Genomic DNA, 19,976 nt, shown 5'->3' with positions numbered 1-19,976 from the left:
CACTTCAAATATTAATTGAATGCCATCCATGTTGAAGAACTTCTCCGCTGTTTGCTCCGTTAAATGTCGGGTGTTGAGGGTAAATTACGTATTCTCCACTCAAGCCTATGTGGAGAATACCTAGCCCCCTCTCTCTCTCTTTTTATCTCTATGACTGCTTGTGTGGCTGTAGTGGATGGGCAGAGGGGGACATTTAATAATGTCATTGGTAAAATTGGTAAAATCAAAACTCCAGGACAACAGAAGGGGAATTCAAAGTATGGGATGCATATTTGATCATTTATTTCATATAAAATATGTCATCAATATCGTTTAAGATCATTTTTCAGTGTGTTTCCTGGCGCGATACGTTAGCGTCAAGCGCAAAAAATAGACTCAACGCCAAAACGATGTCTTCTAAATCAGACTCAATGGCAGCATCTACACATCTCAGCTCTCCAGCGGCAGGCATGTTTGTTGAAAACGAATTCAACCCAAGCGCTCTTCGCTGACGTGGTTGATTACGTTACTGTTGATCATCTGTCCATCATCGTATAAAGCCCGCCCTGACAATTTGATTGGTCCGAACAGCTTCTGTTCGGGCATAGTTTCTCCCCAACGGAGCAATGCCAGACCGAACTTCCTGACCTCAAATGTTGTGGGCGGTGCTAAGTTCGTCTGGCATCCAGGCTAGTGTCAGATAGCTTTCAAAATAATTTATCGAGAATTTGTCAATATTTCACTCCCATTTGTTAAAAGGAGCTGTTCTCCCTATTAACTAATGATCATTATTATGATGCTTTAAATACATTTTTAATGTTTAAAAAAAAATTGGGATACAGCTTATTTTAGCAGTAGCTCCAAAATTTCAAAAAGTGTAATAGCCCATGTGAACCCTTTCCTTTCTGCATCCTCCAGCTCTTCCTGATGCTGGCCCTGGAAGCTGTGTTGTCAGGGGCAACATGTTCTTATCGCGTCACCCAAGGCATATCATCTCTGGTATGGGCCCTGACCAAGAATAATTCACAAAGCCGGCATCGGTCTGAACACCTTGTAAAATCATGTCCACTATTTTGATTGATTGATTGGTGAAAGCAGAAGAAAAACTCGGCAGAACTTCAATTCACACAACACCTTCTGTTCCCATTTATCAGTGTGAATGAGTGCAGCCCCATTAGTACCTTAGAGATGAGCGGTGATCTCTATTTGAACAGTTACTGTGTCTCAACCCTGTGGTCTCAACGTGACGACAGCAGACTGTGGCTGTTTATAACATAGTTTCCAGTCCCTTATGCTTTTTTTCGACATGGTTTGACTACACAATACCTGAACGGTTCATCTGCTCAGCCACATTAACATGTGATTTTCAGTGTATTTCAGTCACAACTATGATTTTGTGGTTTGAAACCTGATTACCATTTGCTATTCAGCTTCAAAGAACTGTGATCGGCCTTCAAAGACTACAACATCGAACCCTGGTCAGGATACACATGCACAACAATGGGAACATATTGTGGGGGTAGGGGTGGAGGAGGTTTGGTTTAATTCTTGATAAAGGAATATGAACTCCTGTACATTGTGGATTTGTTATGGTCAGCTCCTAAAAGTGTGATTTGTGATGATGCAGATTGTATTCTTTGAGAAGTCTTGTACTGTAATCCAAACTTCAGACTGACCGATTGAGAGGAGATATAAGAGCGGAGGTTATGTAACGACGTGTGCACCTGCCAACAGTACTGAAGTTGATCAATGAAAGGAGGGAGGCGGAAAGAGGAGAGTGGCGTCAGGCGCTCTTCAGAGACAGAAGTCAAAGGTCAGGTCTGACTTGCCCATGTTCTGTCTGTACACCGTGTCAAACTTGTCATTCATAGACACTGTGAAGACATCCTTCCACAGCCCCACACGACCTGCAATGAGAATACACAGGGAGATGAGGGAGAGTTTATTCATTTTAAAAGCAGAAAAAAAATAAGTCACCTTTTATCACCTTTTGTGAAACGATTGTCCAAAGCCACTGTTCATTCCGACGTCAGTTTTTGAGCCAAAAGTTAAGTTCAATCTAAAATACTGCTTGAATGTGTGCATGATGACTTGTATTGAAAGCAACAGCTTCAGCACCGATGCAGCCTGGAGAGGCCATGACTCACCTGCTGTGGCACGTGTGACACAGATCAGAGCGACTGCCAAATGTGTGCTAAGACTAAAGCACACCACACACCAGACTTCCATACACTAAAAGAAAACAAAATTAGATGGGAAAACAGGAAGACAGAAACTATAAGGAAGACAGAAACCATAAGTAAACATAAAAATCCAAAATCAGGAATGGCAACATAAACCCAACTGAAAAATGAGAAACTCAAAGAAGATTGAAGCAAAACAAACAAACTGGACCTGCTGGTTGAGGTGTAGGTGCAACATGTAGCCACACAGCGGTGCTATAATCATTCTAAACTGAGTGTGAGAAAACACTGATCCTGGGTCCAATAGTAAAAAGACATTACGAAATGAACTATCCTATGAATAATTGCGTTAAAATGAACCAACAGTTTGTGACAGTATCCAAGAGCCACAAATCCAATAATGTACTTAATGTATTGTTGACCAACAATATTTCATGTGAGGTTTGATTTCCTGTCTTTTCTCCATAATCAAACCTAGCAGAATAAGAACTCTGTTTAACTTAGTTAAATAACCTAAGACAACCATTAATTTATGGGTGTATTATTTAAATGATCGTTTATCCATTTTCTAGACAGACCTCTGTAATTTGGAAGACGGGTTTATAAGCAGTTGTTGATTTCCAGTGGACATTTCTTGACAAAATGATCCTATCCTAAAGTAAACACTTATTTCTGCATCAATCTCCACAAGACTTGTAAAACAAAGTGTTACCTGGATGAGTCAGGGGTATCAATTAATCCTACTGGACATTTTGAGGTTGAAGGGTTGTTAAGTTACATGGATGCTCAGAGGGGCACAAGTGCTATTTCATTTATCCGGATGCTAGACAGGAAAAGGAAAACTGAGCCAGTCCAAAAAAAAAGGAGAAGATACTTGGCGCTGCATTATACTTGGTCTAAAATATTACAAGACACAGCGGATGGCTTACTGCTACATGTGAGTAGAAATCCAGTTTTTGTTCATTTCAAAATTCAATCTTCCCCAAAAAGGTTGGCTTGTGTGTAGTCTGCAAAACCAGGGGTAATATAGAAGTGCAAGGTGCTCAGCGCCACCACCCACCCTCACTTCCCTGCTTTCCACTGACAACTACAATTGAAGGAGACAAGCATATCAACGTTTTTACCAGGTCTTGTCTAATCAGCAATGCGGTGACTGGGCAGTAATAAAACACTGTATGTCATGCCTTCTCCAGATAGATCAAGACCAAAGTTTCAACCCTATTGACAGGTGTTGGTTTTACTGTATGACTCATTTAGTGTATGATGTCAGTTTTGTTCTTTACAGCACATACTGCTGGACTTTTTCAGGCTGTCCTCGCTGCTGTTGCCATTAGATCAAACGTCTGTCAGTCAGAGTTCATCGAAAAAGACAATTGTGTTGATTCAGTTTCTTTCAATAGCTTTTGAAGGAGGCCTCTGGTGCGTTGTTACACATCTTAACATCACTGGTATGAAGCAGGCCTGATCAAATTGCACTAGGATGATACTGAATATGCTCTTTCTCTGAAAAGGCACTCATGACTCTTGTCCCATTACCACAGTGATTCATTTATCCCATCCTCTTCTTGGAAATGTACTTGTTGCACAATTTCATGGAAATGTATGTCCTTGGAACTTAACATTTGTCTTTTCTATTTGCACAGACTAAAAACTGTACTTTTTTAATGCAACTTAAGAGTACTAGGTTTGTAAAAATGCCTTTACCTTTATTTTTGTTTATGCTCTCTGGTTCCCTAGATGAATTCCTAGTCTACCGTGTTTCCGGATGTAAGGGAGTTATGTATAGTCAAAAAAACTGAACACTGAACACTGAAAATGTACATTACTGAAGTGATAGAAATTGAGTATTTATGATAAATGGTCTGCACTTAAGTCTTGATGACAACTAAAAGCACTTAACAGTACAGTTTTGCCTGTGATTAAACTTTTTTTTATTCCATATTATTTCTAGTTTCATTTAAGTAGAAGGATCAGGAAATCACATTGAGGGATGCATAAATGTTAACCCGTTGTAAATACAAAAAAGTTAAGTGCAATACTACATCAATGTAGGGCTGTTTTATTAAAATGATTTGTGGGCAATAGTTCTATTAGACATACAGTATGAACATAGCCTCTTTATTGGTTTGTAGGTTGACTCTCTTATACTCTTCATTGTACCTTCATTCTTTTTTAAATCTGAAAACGTAATCCTCTCGTCGCTTTCACCTAAATGTCACACAGAAACCCCAAAGTATGTCAATTTAGCAGACCAGAGGAGCGGAGCAATGCCGCAAGCTTTTTTCTCATTTCCTGCACCCACTCACCCCTGCAGACGGACAGTGCCTCCATGGAGCCGCACTGCTCAAGGAGCTGGTTGCAGCTCTCCACCATGCCCTCCAGCTGAGCTTTGTCATAGGAAACACCCAGGAACCGGGCTAACCTTTCCACCAATGTCCCCAGGTCCTGTGGAGGAGAGGTAGGAGAATTTATAATAAATGGAAAACCTAAAAACTGTGATGATGAACTAAAAACAGAGTAAAGTCCCTCAATCTTTTCAACTATCAACTTTCTTACTCAAGACTAGAATTCCCGTACTGCGGTTGCCAATGGGTGCAGTTTCCATGTACATATTTCTACATACTTTTTTCCAGATTTATATAAGGTCACTGTGACCTTTAACTACTGTGACCTTTAATCACTGAAACGTAATCACTTTGTCTTTTTAGTCCAAGTTACAACTGATTAAAAGGTGAATTTCTCGTAAGCAATTTTCAAATATCACATTCAAAAGGCCAAATACATATTTCTTGAGGCCATCGTGACCTTGACCTTTGACCACCGAAATCGAATCAGTTAATCAGAGTCTAAGTGAATTGAGCTAGATGTAATGTCATCCCATTCGGCGGTCCTTTTATAAAACATTCACAGGCACGTAAGGCCTATAAGCTTGACCACCGAATTCTATTAAGGTCATCCTTGAGTCCAAGTGAAAAGGGAATGAAATTCCCTTTGAGCACTCCTGATATATTACGTTAAAAACAATGCAAGGTCACACCTTGACCTTTGGATCTTTAACCACCAAAGGAGTCCAAGTGAATAGTTAGTGCCAAATTTGAAGGGATTCCTTGACCGTGAACTTTGACCACCAAAATCCCATTGATTCATTATTGATTTCAAATGAATATTTGTAACAAATTTGAAATAAATCCCTTAAGACAGCCCTGAGATATCACTTTCACAAGAATGGGATGGAGAGACAAACGGACAGACTGACAACCCAGAACATTAAGCCTCTGGCCACCGGCAATCGTCGGCACGGAAGCATAAAAAGTGTGGAAAGAATCCACAGTACAGACCTATTTCCATAATGCTGTGCACTGTTAATTTACACCATGAACTCCATCATGTAAACAATTTTAATTAAAGGCTAAATGGATTTTGGGGAATTTTAATCAGAACAGCAACATTTTGACTGTTTACTTTAACTATGTTGTGGGTTTGTAAAACATTAATAAGAATACAATTAATGATAACAACTTATAACATTATTTATCCTAGAATATCTTTCAAAATAAATTGAAGATTTTACAGTGAATGGAAAATAAAGACTAAGCCTATCTGCAGAATAAAGGTGAGCAAGCCTTGTAACCATGAGAAGGTCTGATAATGTAAATAACGACCTTTGGCAATGCAAAGAACAAATATTGATTTGACATATGGACTCAAACACTTACACTCAACCCTCCATTGGCAAAGTGCTGAGTAGATAATGAGATAAGATTTGACATTGATATTATCTTTAATATATTTTTTCCTAAATAAATAAATAGAGACAAAGTTCACAAATATTGCTGTAAATCTGGTTTAAAATAGTAACTTTTTTAAAAACATTCTTGTGCCAAATATGGTGAAATTCACAATTAGCTGCTACATCTGTTTTACATCACAGCCCAGTATCAAGAATACAGTTTAAGCCACAACATGGAAACAAGCCACTCCAGTAATACCAGAACAAGCTCTGACTCACAACAGGTCATGAAAGCATCCATGTGGGAAAATAGACTGTGGAACGGCTCAAACTGCACCTGTCCAAAATGTTGGATCTGCTATAACTGCTCCCAGCACAAGGTTATACAATCAAACCTCCTCCAACCTAGGCGTATATAAAAAAAATGAGGCTGTGTGTTTTATCATCGCATCTTAACCACTGTCATTTGTTGTATTCAAGTGAAAACCTTGGCACCTGTCGGCCTTAAAGCAGATTTAAAAATCTGAATTTTTACATTTTCAAAAGTTAGAGTAAATTGCGATATAACATGAATCACTCTATTTAGATTTAGTTTGAGAAAGGTTTGTGATATTTCAAATGTGGAACACAATGCTGGCAAGGCAGGACTACAATGTAATCACTGTCAATGATGGTACAGAAAATAACATGTTCAAGGGCGAGGGAAAAGAGTGTGTATGCTCATTGAAGGAATAGAGGTTAAAAAGTAACTTCATACTAAGCAGCAGCCCGGTTGACATGTACACACATGCAATATCAGTACAGCAGTTCCACTGGTAAGTTGTACTGACTCACTTCCTATCTGAATCACAAAAATACATTCTAAGATTGAAACCCTAACAGACGAGGGACTACTGAGTTAAGACATACATAATGTTACATTCTGTTAATAGAGAATGTTGAGACAGAGACCAAAATAGGCACAGGAGACAGTGATGATGTTACCTTGTACATATCTTCATATTTCAAGAAGAGGACATTCGCGTTCATACGATGCTCCCAAAATTCCTGAACATGTTCAAACCAGGAACCATATCCCACTATGACAGAGACAAAAATAAAAAATAAAAATACACCTAAATGAGCTTACAGAAGTGAGAAAACTGGACAAGGTGGAAGGTCACGGTGACCCAGTCCTCCAATAACCTACTTACATACTTACACTTGTCATCCATGAAACGGCGACAGAACTCCTGGAACGTTCCCCGGTAGCTCATGGTCCTAAGAGAGCGGTGGAACTGGTAGTAAGACACCACCAGGTCTTTAGGGTTGCGAGCCATGTAGATCACCTAAAAGAAAACCCATATACAGCAGTCACTCAGTGCTCACACTGTACTACCTCAGAATGAATGTCTAAATCAAATCAATTTTATTCGTATAGTGCCAAATCTCTTAAAACAGGCACTCCAGGCACGCTATATATTAAGTTCGAGATCTTGATAATTATGAGTCCTGTGAATTACTGTAGAAGAACAGTCTTGTAGAATTAGGCTGCTGGAGGTGAGGGCTGGTGAGGTCATGTAAACACTGTCTATTTCAGTCTTTGTTATACTGAACAAAGATCTCCTGGTGTCATGGCTGATTGAAGCGCGCATTATTACTGTTTATGTGAGGACTCATATCAGAGTCAACTTCGACTAATTCTCCTCACTGTTTCATATATTTGGTGAGTGATATGGGCAGCAAGACACGTGTGTATGTTGCATTAAAACAGTTCCATACCGAAAACAGTACTGAAAATACTACTCATCAAAGAATTTATTATTTCTGCTGTACTGCCAGGTGAAAAGATTTGACATATTTTTTACATTTTACGTAAAGATTTGTTTAGAATTAGTTTTCTTCAAGTAACTCTGTTGCTTTAATTCAAAATAAAGGAATTAGCCAATTGTTGTTGTTTTTTTCAATTGTGTATATTTCATTTCTTCTCTTCTTACTCCGATCATAAATTGTGTAATGGTATAATTAGTATATACCACATATTAAAAAACAAGGAAAAAAAACTATTTAAAAAAAGGCAGTCAGATTAAATTAACCAACTGAAGCCAGTTCTGTGTGGGTGACGTCAATGTTCTGCCTGAACTAACATTATGGAATTAAATGAAATAAAACTCTGTCTGTTAATATTTGACACCTGCATATAAACGTATTTAAATGCCTAAATTAGCTTCTTCAGGCAAAGAAACATTTGTGGCTACAGTGTGGTACTGTCCAGGCTGACCTTGGCTTCTCCATGCTGCATTGCTGTCGGGAGGAATCGGTAGGGAAGGTGACTTTTTATCAGACGAGGGGACGTCAGCTCCTGTCGAGAAATAAGACAAGTCAGTACTTTAATCTGTATTCTTCCATTTTCTTATCATCCAGCAGAAAGTCTCTGGTGATAGCAGGTGTCTCTTATCTCCTAAAAGACTATATACTCTAACTGTACATACATTTCTGGGAAAACAAGATAAAGCTTTTCTCTCAAGGAACATACTGGTCCTGTTTATTTCTGACCCTAAGAGTAGCTCAAATTACATGGATGAACTTCCATGACATCAATCATCCATATCGGGGACAATCCATGTTTACAATAGAAACAAGGCTATGAGTAAATATAGATCTATATCTATAGAACGTCCTATTTGCAATGTTAAAGAAAGCGCGAAAGAACTCTTTGACCTCCAGATCTACACAAACATTTTCAAAGTAACAGACCATTTCCTATGCATTTTACAGAGTTTAACCTACTGAGTGAATGCAGTGTGCAAAAAAGGTTGATATCTTTAAATTGATTGGCACAATCCTAGTTTGGGACAGCATGTCACCCCTGTTGTTTTTACAGACAAAAAAACAACACAAGGGTATAGACAATAAAATTTGTTTTGCATTTATTGACTCTGCATTGTTTTATATATTTTATTATAATGTTTAATGTTAGAATTAATCAAGAAAGAGAGTTTAGCATATGGCCTCACTTTAAATCAACCTTTAGTAGCCTGTGTTTTTGTCAATTAGAGACAGTAACAAGCATTTTGTCATGTTTCGCACATAAGCAGGATGTGTGTATGTCTTAATGTGTGGGTCTACTCACAACAATGCAGGCAACAAATCTTCATCTAAAATCTCTCAATAGCTCAGGTCTCCTGCGGTCCTGTAATAATTAAGGTACTGGTTGATGCTAACCTGATCTCAGCTACAGTACTGTACCTGTATGATATCCAGTCCAGGTTGGGGGTACTCTAAGACCGGCAGCTGTTCATCAATGTTCATAAGGCCGATTTCATCTGGGTCTGCTCCCTGGCTTACTAAATACACAACCTCTTGAAGCAGACTGGTGCCTATGGGGAGAGAGCAGAGGACAAGGGTCGAAAAATCAAAAAATTGATTGGATTGCTGTGAACACTGGACTGGGACTGAACTTGATAAAAACAAGACAATACAAAACCAATATATATTTTGTATGCAAATTGATAGTCTACAATTACAGGACTCTAACCCAAACGCAGTTAGCCTAAGTCAACCTAAGTTTTCCGACTATAGGTATGAGCGTGTGCACATAAAAGGGGCGGTGTTTGCTGCGACTGACCAATCACAGACAACAAATGTACTTACAACAGAGCCGCATATTTCACAAAAACGAACAAACTAAGTGCAATCGCATTATCCAGACTAAAAGCAACACAGTTGTTGTTGTTGTAGCCAAATGCAGTAAGGACAGCTGGCAGAAAAATTGTGTAAATACATACAAGTCAACGTTTTTAAAGTAGGACCGTCATCTTTCGGGCAAGAGAAGATCTGACTATAATCTTGTTTTTTTTGCCATTACATTAATGTGTCATTTACATGTATTCTCATTCTCATTGTGTTTAGATTTAGACTTATTCTCTCACAGGCAACACTGGTGGGTTCAAGCGTGCCTAGGTTGGTAATGTTCAGTTCAGCAGCTGACAAGAGTACTGTATATCATTCCCTTCACTGAGAATCAATAACTTTCATAAGGATACTAATAGGAGTAGGCAAAAGGATTTCTCCAGTCTCTGAAGACTCTTGCTCTCGAGACCCTCTGACAATCTGAGCACTGAGATAGTGTTCTGCCATGCCAATGTTCTCCGTGGTTGCCCAATGACTCATTCTGGCTTGTAAACATCCTTAAGTGTACTAGTCCAATCTAATAATTGAAATATTTCTTTGGAGAACAGGAGGCTAATAAAACAACTAAATGGAGGCTGCCATCAGATTACTTCATGCCATACCAGTCACTGCCATATTATCAGAGTCTGATCCATTCACCCCAGCTTTATTGATTAAAGATTTTATCAACCTATGAGTTTGCCAATGTTCTGTGATGTGGAAAGGTCTGACTGTTCTTATTCGGAGACAGGAATCAAGTGGCCTCAGGCTGACCACATGCTGGCAGTGAAACCAATTAAATTATGTAAGGTTCTCAAAGCAATCTTTAATTTCGATTTAGAGATAGTTATTATGAACATGCGAGGGCTTTGAGCCAATGCGATTGGGCAAGAACTTGGCTAACAGCAGCACAGTGCTTACTCTCAGACACAAATAACCATTCATGCTTTATTATTCAACTTAGAGTCACCAATAACCACTCCCTAACCACTCCCCGTCATCGTACTACTCAGTAAGCAAACTGGATCTGTTGTACTTCTGTCCATATTGGAAAGGGATCCCTCACATGTGACTCTCCCAGGTTTTTCTATGTTTTTCCTCTGTTAGAAGGTTTTCTTTACTGTAGTCAAGTGTTAAGGACAGAGGATGTTGCATCTTACACAGTTAATAAAGCATTATTTGTGAATATGGGTAATATGAATAGAATGTCACGGATTTGATTATTTGAATACATTAGAGTAGATAAACAAACAAAGCATATCCTCTCGCACACATTAAAAACACTCTTAATACTCATCCATGCTGCTGTGGAGAAAACCAGAGCTTTATAGAAGCATCTTTCATGTACATGGGAACACATCGATTTGAACAATTGTTGACTATTTCTTTTGTGATTTAACAGGGACCATGGAATAGCTGTTTGAACATGTGAGCTAATGGAATCCTCACTCTGTAGCATCCCATCCATGTGATCTACCGCGTGCTTTCTTTCCTCCACACCAGAGATACAGATACACCAGACCAGAAGGAAGGACACAGGAGAGGCAGTTTGATAGAAGCATTTTTCTCTGCTTCAAGAAACAACATGTTAATTTTGCTAAAATTTAGACAAATCCCCTACAGCTATGGGGACATGCATCTCGTTCCATAGTAAGGTGGCCAGCAGAGGACACATTGGTCCCCATTCACAAAGGTCCTTTAAATGTCGACCATAAAGATCACTGGGATTTATGAGGTTTTCACCTTATGACATTAATGTCTTGTGTTGAAAAAACACAAAGATACAAAAGAGAGGCCAGTCGTGTGCGGATCCAGAAAGGAAATCAAGCGCAGATGAGGCATTCAATGTTAGGATCATTGCAGATCCTGCTCTGAAAGACCTGTGTAAGTAATTGTTCTTGGTAACTTGTCCAGACCTTAACAGACCTCACTGAGGATACAGCCTTGATATTAATTCCATGTTTCTTTGGAAATGTCTCAGTCTTTATTTATTAAGTAATATGGAATTGTCTTTGATAATGTACAACCCTAATCCGAAAATACCAAGCAAGAGTCCCATGAATTACATTAATCTGTGGGTGCAGTTTGGAGTGTATGACCAGTGCCATCATTCAGATGTACCTTTATAGCAATGCTGTATCTCCGCTGTGGAACTATCATGCAGGAAACTTTTTGCAACAGTTGCTGTTGAGTCACCTTATAAAGCTGAAATGGTAAATTATGTGTCTATTTACAAATTATGTTTGTTACTTGACACAAAATGAAACAAAAAAGCTCTGCAGTGCTGAGTTGCAGAATGTCAGAATTTCTGTTGGCTATGTCGCTACAAGCAACATCCCTACTCATCTTATTATGTCATCTTTTGATCCATGGTTTAAATAATTACATTTTCAGTGCAGCTTTAACTATGTGTTGTAGTTGCCGGATGTTCACCATACATGCGTTTGACAAATTGTCAGGCGATATCAAAACGATTGAAAACCAGACCCCAAATATAAATTGTGCTTCTGTAAGTCATCACAATAAATCCACAATGCAAGTCTGGTGCATTAATTTAGCAGAACACCAATAGATGACGCAACCGATGTTTGGCTAGCCTGTGGGTCACTGTGTTCTACATGAATCATGGTTGTGGACAGTTAGCACAAGGCCTCTCTGCATGAAAAGGGGTGATGTATCACAATCAACTCACCATTCATTCACTCACTTCCTTTACTTTGTTTCTTATTTCAATTTACTCTTTGGCTTTTCGCACCTTCCCAGCACATTGTAAATTATACACTGACACTGTTAAGGTGAGGTCACACAACCCATTACACATGTTTTTCTTTAAGCAGATTCACTATGTTTGTTTGTTTGTTTTTCATGAACTTTAGCAGTATGTCCTTTGCTTTGTGTGTTCTAATGGAAATCGAAGCTGACACAAGATTAATAATGTATGGCTAAATTGATTAACATGATTGTCCGTAATCCCATCAGTAAGATTCTCTCATGATGAAATTGATCTTTGATGATCACTGACTTTAATTACTTGCCATTCGTCTGCGACACACAGCTGTTGGCATGCTACTGAGATGATGAGCGAACATGAAAGATGATAATAATCGCACATCCCTCTGCCCTCCTGTGCGCACTGACAGAGAGCTCCAGCTGCCAACTGGCGATCACATGATCAGACCCACCAAGCGCACGGCAAGGCACCGGGCAACGCTGCGCAAAGACACTGAATGTAAACATCGCCCCTGTCTTCCATCTCCGCGGTGAACGATGCCACCTTTGACTAAGCTCATCGATTCACCGCAATCAATCATGAATCGATTTACTTTGTCTAAATAGGTTTGACGGTTTGTGAACGTGACGCGGAGGCTGAAGTGCTTCTTTGAAAGCATGAGACGGGCCTATAAAATGTGGTTCAGCTGCATAAGCGTCACACGGGCCTAAAGATGACAGTGACCAACCCAAAGCTGTTAAATATCAAGCACGAGCTGGTTTGCAACCTTAAATTATTAAAGTAAGCTGCACATTATGCACAATGGACGCCAAAACTGTCAAAACTTTAATAATCACAGGAGAAACCCGCAGGCTTAGCTGAAGCACAGAGCAAGTACCCGAGAATAAACGTGAAGACAGAATGCCGCGTGCAGAGGGAGGCACACACGCGTGTTTACCTGACTTCGGGTACGTGACGATCCATATGTCACTACTTCTGAGGGAGAAATTGGCGATCTCCTCCATCTTCCCCCTGCAGAAGGGCGGCAGCCGCACTCCATCAAACTCGAAGTATTTGCTCTCAAACTCAATCGGCGTGCTCGGCGTATCTCCCTCGCTTTCGGCCATCATCCAAACGAACCGCCAGTGTACAAGACGAAAGCGTGCACACGCAGGCGATGGGTGTTGTCGTTTAATCCAGTGAAATTAAATACGAGGAGACCGAATAAAAACAGTGTCCTCGGGTTGAGGAGGCTTTTGTTGGATGCAGCACGGCAGGAGGACTAGTTGACCTACAGCCAATCACACGGGAGATAAATGATGTAATGCGCGCACACGAGGCACAGCATCAGCACCACTCTCACGGGGGCGAGGATGCTTCCCAACACATCACACAGACCTACATGCTCCAGTAAACACTATACACGAGACTGCTGAATATCCTATAATATATTCTCAATTAGCCTCAAGGTGCTACTATAATTTATACACAAGGCCTAGACTCATATGCTTGTCTCTATAAATTTGAGTTAATAGAATTAATTAGCATTATGCTTGTATGTTACTACTACAATTATCATAGGATTGTAAAGTACAGTACAGTACTATTTCAGAGTCCTAGTATTTATATGATGACTATCTGCCTTTTAGATCCATTAAGACCCATTAATACTGTATACAATTGTAAGGTATATCATTTGTATTACCAGAAAGTGGTAAAATCAGCAAAAACTAAGTTTATATCTAGCCGGGTCTCAAATAACTATCAAAGGCCTCATGTTCTTTTTATTATTTTAAATAATATCATAAACCTCGGTAATCATACTCCTATTCTACCTACACCAGGGGTCAGCAATTTTCGGCTCCGGGGCTGCATGCGGCTCTTCAGCCCCTCTGCAGTGGCTCCCTGTGTTGTGCATGTTGCGCATATTTTTGCGAACGGTGACCTTAACGAATCAGTTTTCATATTATGAACGTGAGTGAACGTCAAGTTCACGTTCGTTTTTTAAATCATCACCGTATCAGGCCAGGGGCGGCTCCTGGTACAGACGATATAGTCTGTTGCCTAGGGCAGTGATTTTCAACCTTTTTTGAGCCGCTGCAAATTTTTTACATTTACAAAATCCTGGCGCACACCACCAACCAGAATTACACAGATTGACACTCTATGGCCTCATACAGTACATATAATACATATACTTTGTAACATAGTTTCTAAATGTATTTATAACCACTCAGTGTGAAACCTGGGCCTATTTAGATTAACACAAAAATGATTTCCTGGCAGGGATGGAAGACAGACACACACAAAGCTCTTCCTCAACAGCTCTCAGTGTCTCTCTGTTTTTAGTTTTTATCGCAGTCAAACCGCGGCGAAAAAAATAAAAAGAGGGGGTACGTGCGCCGGAGCGTCCTCCTGACTGCCTCTTGTCGTGCGATCGACCCACACTGCCTTTGCGATCGACCGGTAGATGTGCGCACATCTGCGCCGCAGAAGAGATAGAGTAACCTGTATGACAGGAAAATTCCAGTAGGTTGTCCTGCTGCTAACGGTTTCATGCTAAAATAAAGTGGATCACTTGGTCTGACGTTTTCCGATCACACCTTTATAAAATACCTCATTTGCTTCACACTTCAAACCCCTTGGGGGGAAAGTTTTTTTGAGAGAAGATTCCAGATTCATTTTTAGACTGGCACTCAGTAGAGATCAACAGAGCCATATAGGTTCATCGCTGATCCATGCAGCTTCCTTCTAGCAAGTTTTGTGGTTATTGGTCAGTTGTATTGGTCCAGTAGTTTATTACATAAACATCTGCGCTGCAGGAGATGTGCGCTGCAGGAGATGTGTACTGCTGGAGATGTGTGCCGCAGGATGTGAGCACATCTGCGCTGCAGGAGATGTGCGCCACAGGATGTGCGCTGCAGGAGATGTTCGCTCAAAACCTTGAGGGAGTTGACGGATCGTGAGCGGGACATATCAGACGACTTCATGACTAGTGTGGGCAAGACTGGACAAGATGCAGTTAGGAGGACGCTCTGGCACACATACCCCCTTTTTTTCTTTTTTTTTTGTCGCCGCCACGCCCCCCGCCACATGGTCGCGCGTTTAGATTTCTCCTCTGCTTTCTGTACCGCGCACGGCGGAGTTCCATCCCGATGCGCACAGACACAGGTGAGCACACTCCCACCAGCGGACAGAGAGCACCATCAGTTGCTGGAAAGGACATGACTTTACAGGAGCAAGAAGAACTCATTGAACTGAAACAAGATCGTGGTTTAAAGCTAAACTTTGCTGATCTTCCTTTGGACAGTTTCTGCTGCCAAGGAGTTCCCCAATCTAGCCAACAACGCTATTTGGACATGGCTCCTGTTTTCCACAACATATGTGTGAGCTGAGCTTTTCAAGCTTGACTGCGATAAAAACTAAAAACAGAGAGACACTGAGAGCTGTTGAGGAAGAGCTTTGTGTGTGTGTTTCTTCCGTTCCTGCCAGGATATCAGTTTTGTCTTCATCTAAACAGGCCCAGGTTTCACACTGAGTGAGTGTAAAGACATTTAGAAACTATATTACTAACTATATGTATTATATGTACTGTGTGAGGCCATAGAGTGTAATTTTGTGTCATTTTGGTTGGTAGTGTGCCCCGGGATTTGTAAATTAAAAAAATGTGCCGCGGCTCAAAAAAGGTTGAAAATCACTGCTCTACAGAACAGAGAGATTGTTATTTAGGAAAGCATTGGAGGAAGGAGACAGGAGGAGCTGGAACACATGGTGGTGTCTCATCATCGGTTCGTTTAATGTCTTATCCACAGGCTCAGCTTATTTAAATCCACGTGGACCACTGCCGGGTTGTGCTGCCGCTGTGGGCAGAGGGTTGCGTTTGTCTTCAGTCTGTGTGAAGAGGATTCCCTGTCTTATCTTCAGATCAAACTAAACAGATTCTGTGATAATGGCTTTTGAAATATTAAACATTTATTAGCTTTGTCAAACTGGTTAATTTGCACTCAGACGTCCCTGTTGCATCAAAAGCGTTACAAACTATTTGTTAAACGCCTAACTGATAAATATTATTGTGTTATATCCGTATTCTTCTGTTGATTATTATATTATTTTCTTATCTTGTCATTGATATAGACCATCACTTCTCATAAATCCATTTTGTCCTGTATTGTTAAATGTTAGAATATCAAATTTAATCAAAAGGCTGTTAATTGGGGCGGCATTGCTAGCTCTACGTCCAACCTTCGTCCTTTATCCGGGCTTGGGACCAGCAAAATGGGTTCAGTTTACAGATACATTTATTTGTCCCAAACACATACACAGATATGCAATGTAGGGACAAATCTGGTGCAGCACAAACAAAGCAGCCATGTATGGCTCACAGGGAGCAGATGTTGGGGGAATAAGGTGCCTTACTCATGGGCATTAGACAGGGTAGGGAGAATCCTCTTGGATTTTTGGACAGATCAATCCAGGTTTGTCTTTTTGTTGTTTCTCCGTGGAGTCGAACCAGAGACCTTTTCTGCCCATAATCCAAGTTTCTGCCACTAGTCCAGCGCCTCTCCCCATTGTCAGTCACTGCAGAACGATACGTGCTTTCACGTCAGTCTCCCAAACACCAGAAAGTTTCCAATATCACCAGAAAAAGTCGCTAGATTTGTCGTGTATATATAAATATAGGAGGAATTTTATTTTACACACAACTTTGTGTCGACCTGTATTCAGTTTACCATCATAGTACAGCTATTTCATGAATGTGAATGTGAAACCAGGAAGGTCTTAAGAATAAGATTTCATATCAAATCTTTTATTTTGTTGTCATCGCTTAAATCAAATCTCTTCCTTCTGCCCTCATTTTGCACAACATCATTTGTTTGCATCTTTCAAATCTCTGTCACAATATTTTCTTACATTCTGTAAAAATGCCCAAAGACATCGTCCCTTTATTCTCATCAAGCGTCCTCCTCTCTGCAGATGGATCCCTTCCACACTTTGTTCGGAGTCAAGGGTCTCTCCCTCCTCGGAGACGAGTAGATAAAGCCGTGGAATCCAGTGCCGAGAGTCGGCCTGCAGCCTGACCTCCTGAGCTAGCACAGCTCCCCAACATCATACACACACCCACACACACAGAGCCGGCCCTGGCAATGTTGAAGATCTTGGCCTGGTGGCAGAGTGTGAAACGGCTTCCTCCAACCTCCAAGATTATGAGGAAGATGACTTCTTTGCTTTCTCAGCTGAAGAAACTTAAGTCCAGGAAAGATAGGAGATCAAACGCCACAGCAAAGCGAAGATAGTGACCCTTCGTTTTCTGGAGGACACCAGAAAAGACCTGCTTTCTTTTCAACAGTAACCACTCATCAAGCTCCTTTTTGTTCGATTTAACCTAACCCTCCCCTCTTCAGCTCCGCTTGAGAGGCTGTTCTCGTTTGCAGGAATAATATTCCATGTGCACCGGAGGCGGTTAACACCAGAAATATTTGAAAAGTTAGTTGTTCTTAAAGGCAACTAAATTGGCTACTCAGTGGTTGGGTCTCAAGAACCAAATTGGAAGGATTATTATGTTGTGATGGGAGATTTTATATTGAGTTAAGTTTCATGCAGTTATAAGATTGAAATATTATTCTGATGTGTTCCTGTGTGTTTAAGACTGAAAACATGTGAGGGTCAGCTTGGCAGACTCAGATGTGTATTCGTTGGAGATACCTCTGTGCCTCTGTTGAGACAAGAGGTGACCAAATGTAAGTCTGAAGACAACACGCAGAGAGCTGATTGGATAAACATTCTACCTCTCTGAAAGGAGGGGCTTATTTAGTATAAATCAAATGTGATTACATTGTTCGGTGGTATTGACCCCAAGTCAGACAAAGTGACATGGGTGCTCTGGTCCCTAGCCGCAGCTAGGTAGAATTGTATGAACCAGAATTGATAATTGTTTGCTGTGAAATGTAATTAAATATACCATTACAATGTCATAAAGATGTCAGTGTGAACCTGTATGAGAAACTTAACAATGTAATACATGGGCGGCTGTGGCTGAGGGGTAGAGTTGCTGCCTCCAACCTGAAGGTCGGCATGCAGTTCGATCCCCAGTCTGACCCATCTGCATAACGAAGTGTCCATGGGCAAGAAGCTGAACCCCAAATGGCCCCCCATAGAATAACAAGGTGCTGTGAATAGATGCACCATATGAATGTGTGTCTGAATGGGTGAATGTAAAACTGTAATGTACAGCGCTTTGAGTGGTCATCAAGACTAGAAAAGCACTATATAAATACAAAGCCATTTACCATTTAATATATGACTATATGTGGCCTGCCATGCCACAGGCCAATGTAAGAGAGAAATATGTAGGCTACCATGCCACGTGCAAAGGTTCAGTAAAAGAGAAGTAAGTAGGCTACTGAGTTGTTAAGTTACCTGTTCACTTTTGATTTGATTTACTATTTACCTTTTATTATTATTCATTTTTCAGTGCAGAACTTGATGTACAGTAATTTATTTAGGCTCTTAACCTGTGTAAAACTGTCTTGTGTTTGCAAGGAATTAACAAACACAAAAAATGTAATGTTTAAAGACATTCCAGAGCAAGCACACAGTACCTGCTGAAAAGTAACAAGCTGGAGATGAGCACAAATAGCATTAAGATTAAGATAGATATGTTTATTTATACCAAACACATGCACAGACATGCACAACACACTCATGCAATGGTAGGTAAATTTAACCTCTGCATTTAACCCATCTGTGTGCAGGACACACAGAGCAGTGAGCGACCATGTACGGCGCTCGGGGAGCAGATGTTGGGGGAGCAAGGTGCCTTGCTCAGGGGCACTAGACAGGGTAGGGAGACTCTTGGATTTTTGGACAGATCAATCCAGGTTCGTCTTTTGTTGTCTCTCCGTGGAGTCGAACCAGAGACGAACCAGAGACCTTCTCTGCCCATAGTCCTTCTCTGCCCAAAGTCCAAGTTTCTACCACTAGACCACCGCATAGTTCTATGTATAATTTATTTCAAAGTAGGCCTACACATATATTATGTTCTCCTCTTCATAAGAGTTTGCTGTTTTCCTTTTTTGTAACAGGTAAAATAGCAGTTAAATGTCAGCAGTATTTAATAAATGCAACAAACTATAGTTTTTATATATTGTATAACTATATATATAACTTTATAACCTGTGTTATAAAATATGGTTTGCTACTCCAGACAGATTTAATTTGAGGAAAGAGGGGGCAAAATGACTCTTTCGATAGTAAAGGTTGGCTACGCCCGGCCTACACCTGCTGCTGAGATTCCTTTCTTAAATGTTTTGTGGACATTTTTTTGCTCCTTAGATCATCCTCAACTATGGCCACTGACCATCAACCATCTACCACTCACTTGCTCCCAGCTGTCTCTTGTCAATTCGAGCCCATATCAATACCCTTCCCATCCGAGGTGGTTCACCATCTGCCACCCATAAATTCCCGTTCTGATAGCATCCCCAAGCTCCTCCCTGCTTGAGCCACAGTGACTGGCACAGTATGTGCAATCCTGAAGGCAGTCCAAAAGTTGGGGTAGATCTCCGATAGATCCTTATCATGCATAAAAGAGATAAGCTCAAGGAGGCTCATGGTTTTTGACGGCAGGTCAGGGAAGTTCTGAATTTGTTTTTGTTTCTAAGAGTCTTCTTAATTTGTTGGTTCTCATAGAGTTTTCAGACATAAATTACACACTAGTCTCTCC

General features: G+C 40.5%; 1 protein-coding gene across 1 annotated transcript; it reads right to left on the bottom strand.

Moving 5' to 3' along the window:
* Window positions 1-247: 247 nt before the first annotated feature.
* sult4a1 (sulfotransferase family 4A, member 1) lies at window positions 248-13,525 on the bottom strand. The gene is made up of 7 exons (XM_062382272.1): window positions 13,212-13,525; window positions 9,121-9,251; window positions 8,153-8,233; window positions 7,094-7,220; window positions 6,877-6,971; window positions 4,469-4,607; window positions 248-1,886 (listed from the first exon to the last, which is right to left on the bottom strand). Exons 1-7 carry the CDS (start codon window positions 13,381-13,383, stop codon window positions 1,774-1,776), a joined length of 858 nt encoding a protein of 285 aa, XP_062238256.1. The 5' UTR covers window positions 13,384-13,525; the 3' UTR covers window positions 248-1,773.
* Between the last annotated feature and the right edge of the window lie 6,451 nt (window positions 13,526-19,976).

Source organism: Platichthys flesus, chromosome 23 (assembly GCF_949316205.1).
Source record: "Platichthys flesus chromosome 23, fPlaFle2.1, whole genome shotgun sequence".
In the NCBI taxonomy this organism is placed as follows: Eukaryota; Metazoa; Chordata; class Actinopteri; order Pleuronectiformes; family Pleuronectidae; genus Platichthys; species Platichthys flesus.
The sequence above is the reverse complement of the archived record's forward strand: the minus strand, read 5'-3'. Positions and strand labels throughout refer to the sequence as shown.